This window comes from Neopelma chrysocephalum, unplaced genomic scaffold (assembly GCF_003984885.1).
Source record: "Neopelma chrysocephalum unplaced genomic scaffold, ASM398488v2 Primary Assembly neopelma1_61b, whole genome shotgun sequence".
Classification (NCBI taxonomy): domain Eukaryota; kingdom Metazoa; phylum Chordata; class Aves; order Passeriformes; family Pipridae; genus Neopelma; species Neopelma chrysocephalum.
In genome coordinates this window covers 5,176,714-5,185,267 of record NW_020897717.1, presented here as the reverse complement: position 1 = coordinate 5,185,267, position 8,554 = coordinate 5,176,714, and the positions used below count along the sequence as shown (strand labels likewise).

The 8,554-nt window shown below is 56.9% G+C and overlaps 1 protein-coding gene and 1 long non-coding RNA gene across 2 annotated transcripts; one reads left to right on the top strand and one right to left on the bottom strand.

Moving 5' to 3' along the window:
* Positions 1 to 406: 406 nt before the first annotated feature.
* SIX2 (SIX homeobox 2) lies at positions 407 to 4,765 on the bottom strand. Its single transcript, XM_027681939.1, has 2 exons — positions 4,135 to 4,765; positions 407 to 1,618 (listed from the first exon to the last, which is right to left on the bottom strand). Exons 1-2 carry the CDS (start codon positions 4,692 to 4,694, stop codon positions 1,315 to 1,317), a joined length of 864 nt encoding a protein of 287 aa, XP_027537740.1. The 5' UTR covers positions 4,695 to 4,765; the 3' UTR covers positions 407 to 1,314.
* Positions 4,613 to 8,215, top strand: LOC113966863. Its single transcript, XR_003533984.1, has 3 exons — positions 4,613 to 4,695; positions 7,567 to 7,669; positions 8,050 to 8,215. It is a non-coding gene; the product is annotated as an uncharacterized LOC113966863 (long non-coding RNA).
* The last annotated feature ends 339 nt before the right edge of the window (positions 8,216 to 8,554 follow it).

The window sequence follows — 8,554 nt, the reverse complement described above, 5'->3', positions numbered from 1 at the left end:
CCACCTGCCCTTGAAGCGAGGTGGGGAGAGGGTGGCGGGGGGGTAGGCTTTCTGCCGGAGCCAGCGGACACCGAGCGGAAAAGCCCGCAGCCTGCACGGCCTTGCCCTCCGTGGAGCAGGTGGCTGACCTCTACTTTTCCCTCAGGGCCCGCACGGCCCGTCCTTCTCCGACCCCTCAGCTCCCCGCTCCCGCAGGGCGACTTCAACTCTCACCGGCGCACGCCGCTTCCCCGGAGCAAAGCGCCCGGGCGTTGCTCCGCGGGTCACCCCAAATGGGCACGTTGCGGGGTCTGAACACCCGACACCGCCTTCCCCGGCGTCCCCCACCAGAACGCCCGCTCTGTTCCGCTCAGGACTGAGCCCGAAAACACCCCGCGGGCGAGTGAAGCAACCGTACGCCGAGTTAGATTTCTAATTTTTATTATAAAATAAAAGCAGAAATATTTTCCAAAGAATGTATTCACATAATATAAACAAGAAACAAAACTAAGGTGAGTGACTTGTGGTTGATACTGTCGTTTAGGTCTAAACTTGAGCAGCAATTCCTCTTTTCCTTTTAAAGCCAGCTCCTGCCCACTTTGCACACAGAGGGGGGAATTCTGTCTCTGCCTTCCTCCGGGCCAGAGCCGGGCCACCACTTCCTTTTCCACACAGCAAATGGCTAAAGCACCACATGGACAAGGCCAAAGAAGCTGTCTCTCTGCATAGCATCAGCTACAAGAAGGTTACAGAGTCTGCCTAGAGCGCGTGTTGCTGCTATAACTTGACTACAACTTTTGTATTCTTAGTTGAAATTGTACATCATACACCTGCCACGGATACATAGCTACAATAGAATAACGGGAGAGATGTGTAACTTCCAAACAGGCATGACAACAGCAGCCTTGCGTTCCACTTTCCTCCCCACACCCCCCAAAAAAATATTACATTGTGCCTCTTCCCACACAGACCGGCCCGATCGAGTGACACCACTGAGAGATTCGTGAAATTAAGGCTGGAAAGAGCTGCTAAACCGATCCCCTTACAGCCTGCCGTGAAAAATCACAGCTCCTGTCCAATAGTCATTACAGTCCTGAGACCCCCGTAAACAACTCTTAAGGCTTTTCACAACATCACTGCCCACAGTTGAGTCTGCTACCTTGCAAACCTGCAGCCAGCCTTCTGCCAAAGGGCACAACACATCCACTAAGGTGTTTGTCATCTCTTTCAAAGTCTCTGGTAAGATGAAGGGGGGAGAAAAAAAAGGAAAGAAAAAAAAGGAAAAAAAATAGAGTAAAGGAGGGCTGGTGCCAAGGAGGGAGCATGTACACTGTTTTAAGAGCCCAGATCTACCAGGTTAGATGACATGGGGTTGAGGATGGAGTCCTGCAAGCTGTGGTGGTGCATGGGGTCGGCGCTGGGCACGGGGATGGCGCTGGGGCCCTGCGGGTGGCCCAGGCCGTGCAGGGGCTGCAGCCCGGGGTTGGAGCTAAGCAGCAACGCGGGGCTGGAGGAGGTGTGATCCGGGGTCCCTGACGGCGTCTTCTCGTCCTCTGAGCTCCCCAAAACTGTCTTATTCCCGTTCATTGACGCCGAAAGCGGGTTGTGGCTGTTGGAGTTGGAATTCTCGTTGTTTTCCCTATAGGAAACACAAAAGAGGGAGGGAAATCACCGGGTGGCCATGGCTCCGGGGCGCACACCGCTGGAGCGGGGGCGGCGGGGAGCTGGCTCTGGGGAGCAGCGAGCGGAGGGGAGTGCAAAAACAATAGGTTTGAAAACTCTGCAAACCTCCAAGGTCTCTTCATCTGGCACTAAGGTCTAAGGTCCGCTGAGCTTGTAAACAGTCTCCCACTAGCCCAGTGGAAAGTGTCACTTTGCCAAAACGTAATTTTCTGCGTCCAAAGAGTTTGCACAGCACGAGGAGGGAGGCGGAAGGGAAGGGAGGAAGACATTAAAAAAAAAAAAGTACTTTTTAACTTTAAAACTGCTCTAGGATCTGAAGAGAAATTTGGCCATGATTTCTCCTGGGAAGGCCAAAGTCCGGCGAACTCCAGGCAGAATGGCTCCGTGCAGCAGAATAGCCTCCCGGGCTCACATCAGGAGGAAAAGTCTTTTGCTTAAGACGTGTTTTTTTCCCGCCTCACCCTGAGCCTAAAGCTCAAAATATAGCCCAATATGGAAGATAAGGCAAACGAACAGAGTTAACTCGGCCCTCTTAGGAAATGCTCCGCACGGTCGCCGCTACCCCTCCATCCCCACTTGGACGGCGGTGGGCGCAGCCAGGGTGGCCCCTCGCACGGCTCCGCGGCGGGGATAGTCGGCACCGCCGGTGTGCCTACCGACAAAGGCTCGGAAAGGCAGGACGTAGTTTCGAAATTCATCAGCGGGTAAATACTGAGAAAACGCTGGAGGCTGGCCAACCCCTTGCAGATACATCTATATATTTATATATCTATATCTTTTTCCGAAATGAGAGCAGCAAGTTGGGGTCCCTTCAAGGCTTACGCGGCCTTTAGACATTGCCCTCGAAGAAATACTTTAGGCACAGTCCTGCCTGAAATACTGAAGGCAATGCAAGTCTATTTAAAAGCTTCTGAGGAAGTTTTGAAACACACTATCTGGCAGAGGGGCCCTATCCTGCAGGATTTGGAGAAGTTAAGCCATTGCACTGACGGTTTTTCCTCACTAAGGGCTGCAGGATGTGGCTGGAGACACTTAGTGCCAAAAAAATAAAAATAGACAAGAAAGCTCTGTTTGAACAAGTTTCCTTGAGTGAATGGCAATCCCATGAACGGTCTGTTTTCCAACGCCTGGACTGTAATATTAGGTTGAGTGTATTTTTCAATGTCAAAAATCTTATTTGTCTCTGGAGACCTTTAAAATTTGATTCCGCGGGAAGAAAAAAAAAGGAATGGAATAAGTGTAACCTTCATTTCCTTTGGATATTTGAGGGTGAGTCCCTGCTATCAGCAATAAAAAGGATCTCTAACATCTCGTAAAACCAACACTTGTGAGGATTTGAAGTAAAATTAAAGCGCTAGCACCGTTTCGTGAAATGAATAGAGTAAATCTGTGCCCGAACCTACCGGGCTGCACAGCTGCGCGGCCACGGCGCTGCCCGTTTCCAAAACACGGTAGGCAGAGAGTCTCGAAAGATAGAAGTTACCTCAGAGGCAAGGATCTACAGGAGATTTCTGATCTATTAGTTGACCGCGCAGGTCATACGATCATTTCCGTACGGACTGGGCAATTCAGCGAACTAGTGAATGCAGTTGGAGGACCCTTTTTGCTTCTTCGAACCTTTGCGTCTTCCTAAGGCACAGGGACTGCTGATGACTTTTCAGTCATCTTGAATACTCAAGGATGTAGGCATTAACCTCTGCCCGGCAATTAATAGTCCCTTCACTCTATTTTACGTGAAAAGCACAGTCACAGAATCATGTTCGTCCTAAGAACATACACCTACTGACATGCGTTCATGAACACCTTACTGAGTAGGGAATAAGAACTGCAATGTCACGAGCGAGGCAAGAAGTTGCTCTGCTTAGTCCTTGTCCAGGTCTCCCGCCGCACGCCAGGAGCCGACGGCACTGGACATATTTGCTAAACGCGTTCAGACCTATGTGTTTCCCTCTGCCCCCCGGCTTTCTCTTTCTGCACCGAAGTAACCCTCCAGGACACGCTCTGAGCTGTATGGGGCGCGGAGCCCTTGCCCTTGGGCCCCGCCGCCGCCCGCCTGTCCCGACGGGCCGCGGACTTCCACATGCACCTCCGGCCACGGCGCCCGGCTGGGCTTCACTCCGGGTTTCCCCGGAGGGCCGGCGGCCGCGTTGCTTTACCAAGAGTCGTCGCTGGCCGTGGGGACCGACCCCAACAACAGAGGCTGCCCTAGGGCCGCCGCGCCGGCTGTGCGGGGAATGGGGTGTCGGCGGGGAAGGGGTCTCGGCCGCCTCTCCCGGGGCTACTTTCGGCGGACAGAAGCCCTCGCCGAGAGCCCAGCTCGTTCGCCGCTGGCTCTTTGGGCGCCCCCGCGGCGGACAGCCCGTCCCCACCCGGTGGGCCTCCCGCAGCCGGGGCCGGGGCAGAGCGGGAGGCGCGGGGCGAGCGGCGGGGTCGGGCAGCCGCGAGAACAGGGGAAGCCGTGGGGAGCCGTACCTTTCCTTGGCCTCGGCGGCGCGGTCCCGCTGCCGGCGGTTCTTGAACCAGTTGCTGACCTGGGTGGTGGTGAGGCCGGTGGCCTCGGCCAGCTCCCGCTTCTCGCGGGGAGACGGGTAGGGGTTGTGGGCGTACCACTCGCGGAGGACGCTGCGGCTCTTCTCCTTGAAGCAGTAGCTTGTCTCCTCGCCGTCCCAGATGGAGCGGGGCAGCGGGAACTTGCGGCGCACCCGGTACTTGCCCACCGCCCCTAGGGGTCGCCCCCGGAGCTTCTCCGCCTCGATGTAGTGCGCCTTCAGCCAGAGCTGCTGCAGCTTGGGGTGGTTGTGTGCCGAGAACTGGTGGCTCTCTAGAATCTTGTAGAGCTCGCGGAAGTTGCCCCGGTGGAAAGCCACCACCGCCTTGGCCTTCAGGACGCTCTCGTTCTTGTGGAGGTGCTCGCAGGCAGGGAGGGACCAGAGGAACCGCCCCAGCCGCTCGATGTTGCCGCCTTGCTGGAGCACCTCGCAGACGCAGGCCACTTGCTCTTGGGTGAAGCCAAAAGTCGGGAGCATCGACATGGTGAGCCCTGCCCCGCCGCGCGCCCTATGGCCTCATAGAGGGGAGCGGCGCGGGGCGACGGGCAGCGCCCGGCATGCGGGGTCGGCCCCGGGGCGGTGGCGCCCGGCGGGGCCCGCTCGGGCGTCACGGCCGGGCACGGGGGGCCGCGGCCATCGGCGGCGCCCGGCCCCGGGGCGGTCGCGGGAGCCGGGGAAAAAAGGCGAAGAGCGACGAAAAAAGTCTCGAGAGCCCGAGCGCGGGCGGCTTTTCCCCTGGCCGCCGCCTCCTTTTTGTAAGTCCAAGTTGCGAGAGTAACTTCGTGCCTCTTTTGTCTCCTATCTGCAGCGCTCGCAGCGGCCGCGGCTCTCACACCCCCCCCCCCCTCGGCCGACGGTTTGGGATCTCCCTGTTTCCCCCCCAACCCCCACGGCCAGATCCCACATAATATAGTGGTAAAGCCCTGCTCCCTCGCTCCTCTCCCTCTCGGAGTTTTCCCCCCTTTCTTTCTCTCTCTCTCGCTTTTTTTTTTTTTTTTAATAATATTATTCTAAGCTGGCATGAAAAGTGATTATCCGCGCTGTGATTGGTCCGGTTATCTGACCCGGGGACTGCCAGCAGAAGACAATAGTTTTAGTCAAATTATTTGCCATGGTGACGCTGTCAATCAGGGGTAACCCGATCTGTTTTGAGGTGGCTCCCCGGCTGGGTTGACAGATTGCTCAGATCCACTCAGAGGCGGCCCTGCGAGCTGAGATATTAGCTAGCGAGAGAGAAATTTCCGCCGTGATTGACGCTGCAGGCGCCCGTCGGGGGAGAGGGGGAGCGCCGGAGCGCGGAGCCCGGGCCCCTGCTTCTCGCCGCAGGGCGCTGCGGCGCGGTGGGACGGAGCCGCCGCCCCGGCCAGGCCCCGCCGCCCCGTCTGGATCCCGCAGTCCTGTCCCGACCCCGCCGCCCCGTCTGGATCCCGCAGCCCCATCCCGACCCCGCCGCTCAGGACCTCGGGCTCTGCCGTCATCGGCACCCGCGGCTGCGATGGGGAGAAAAGCCCGTCTCAAGCCCTTGCAGAAAAATTTCTTCCTAAATGCTTTCGCTTAGCCCCCCTCCCCAGAGCCCAGTAACCGCTGTCGGAGAGTTTTATAGGGAAGGGGCCTCTCATGTACAATGGAGACCCTGTTCGTGACCTGGGATCCCATTACACGCTGGTCGTACCTGCCCGGGAGCGAGGAGAAGGCATGATGATACGGGATTGCCTCTCCATGAATCGCCGACCGTGCCCCACCACGCTCTGGCGTGCAGGGCGCTGGCATTTGTGATCACTGGACGCCGGACATTTATTTATACTCGATTTCCAGGAGCGTGTCGGGGCGTTTCATCCAGGAGAGGAATACGTGTAAAAGTGTAAAAGTCAGAGGCACTTCGCTTGATTAGGCGGACCCTTTATCACCCACACGTGCCCATTACACACCGAGTTTTAAGTTTACTGACTCTGCGGGGTAGGGATCCGTATCCTTTCACATCCCTTTCGATCTACACAAAAGTGAAAGGCGAGGGAGAAAGTTGTGCAAGCTGGAAGGTCGAGGGAGCGGGTGCGATGAGCGGGTGAAGGGAGCCGCGGTGCTTCCTCGGGAGCGGCGCTTGAGCTGCGCGGCCGGACGGGGCCGCCGGGGCAGAGGCTGGCGTCGGGGCTCGCCCAGGTGAGGGCACTCGGGAGGAGCCTCCCGACCACAAACTCAGGGCAGTTTCCATGGCCTGTAATGTACTCCTTTTGCGGAGAAATAATAATTAATCCCACAAGCTCTTTCTACGCTATTTGCAGCCCTGACAGGAGAGGTCTCTGCAATTGTGGGTTCCTGCCACGGTACCTTTTTAGCCGCCCCGGCGCGTCAGGGATTTAGCGAAGTCACAAGAGAACGGGCTGCGGCTTCCCGCCTCGCAGCCTGAGCCTCCGCGGCCGATGGACGGAGCCTCCGTGCCGGCCCGGGCGGGCGCAGCGGCCGTCCCGTGGGAAGGCGAGGCTGGGGTGGCCGGCGCGCAGCCCAGCGGCTCCCGGCGGCGGCGGCTCCCGGCGAGAAGCCGCGCCAGGGCTGCGGCCAGTGGAAATGTGGCGGGGGAGGGAGGCAGGAGGAGGAGGAGGAGGAGGAAGAGGGCGGGGTAGGGGGGCGACGGATCAGCCCGCGTCCAGCTCTCACCATGTCCGGACGCCTGTGCATATCAGCGGCGTATGTCTGTACTTTCTCGAGCGCATTCCACTGTGGAAGCTACGCGTTCACCTACCTGTCCGTTCGGGCTTTTCCGGAGTGCTGCCACAACGAAACAGTGTCAAGCGGGCGGTTCCCGCCCTGGATCCCCCAGGGACGCAAAATAGAGGCTTCTTTTTCAGGGCGAGAAAGAAACAAGCCAAATTCGTTTAAAACAAAATTGGGGATGTTGGTGATGGTTCGGTAAAGCCCCCTTGCATGATTTTCCCTTCGTCCCTTTATAAAATGAGCTCTCGACTGCTTAGTGCCTCTATTCCGGCCGATCTCTACAGAATTCAAGCTGTGCTTGTTTGTAAACGAAAGCATCCCGATCCCAGCGCTTCCTAGACAACCTAAGCGGCTGGATAGTTCGCAGCCGTAGCGCACAGTGACGGGAAGGGCAACCGATCCTCTTCAAATGTTATTCTGAGCAGAAACGGGAGAGAAACACAAATCCTTTCTCCCATTCCCGACCTCTGCGTACACACACCGTGTGCCTTCTGCTCCCTCCCATAATGGGGACCGTGGAAATACAAAAAAGTGCTAGAGAGGTCTGATTTGCGTCTCCCACCTCCCCGCTACCATGCTCGGTCGCCCCACGCTTATTAGGGATATACCTGCCTGCTCTTCCTCTCCTTCCATCTCACAACCTCAGTGGTTGAATCTGAACGGGAGCAGCTGTTCGCCCTAGCCGGAAAGGAGATGTCAAAACCTGTTGCGTGGATTTAGATCTGAGAGTCTTCTTAGCACCCTAAAATGTGAGTACAGAATCTACACGCCAGCTTCTCCGTAGGCGCTTTCACTTTACGCTGCGGCTTGCATGTAGCGTAAGTTCACTTCCCAGAGAGCTGGGCAGAGGCAGGGCTACCCCCTTCCCGGGCACCCTGTATCAGTTTGCGTCCTAGAGCAATTGCAAATTAGTGACATCTGGATCCAAATTCTGTATAACTGCTTTTAACTTTCTGAAACAAAAAAACTTTCCCGTACATGCAAGTAGACAGAACAGATTCTGGCAGCGAAGCCGCGGCACGGGGCGAATGACATTGTAGTGCCTGGCGAGGGAAACAGGCGATCGGGCGAGGAGCTTTTTTGGGTATTTGCTAAGGAGCTCGTTCGCTGCCATTATATTTCAAAGCAGGAGTCGCGAATCGCCTGCTCACGTTTGCTCCCGGTCCGACGGGATCGTTTCACTTAGCTGCTGCCGGCTGTCTCCAGTTTAGCTGCTGTGGAAGGTTTTATTTGAGGCGACCCAAAAGGCGGGTATCATCCCGGCCCCGGCCCCGACTGCCACTTTGCCCAGGGCCCACCGGGCAAGCGTCTCACCCCTCCGAGCAGTCACTGCCGCACACGCAGCAGCGTGCGAGACCGTCAGTACCAACATCATTGTGAAGTATGAGTGAAATAAAAAGGCCGTTTTTATCGCAAAGCTCCTTTCATTAACTGGGATACAGACTGTCTGAGGAACGGGGTGAAGGCGGCCATGTCCCTTCAGAGGAGCCTTTCATTGCACGTAACTGCTTAGTGCCCACGACTGAGTGCAAAGGTAGCGCTGCAGTTATCTGGAAATCACCTTCTCGGCTATACCTTCACCGTTTCCTCGTAGATAGCAGCCTGTGCGGAAGGCTGCAGGCCTGCATGGTTCC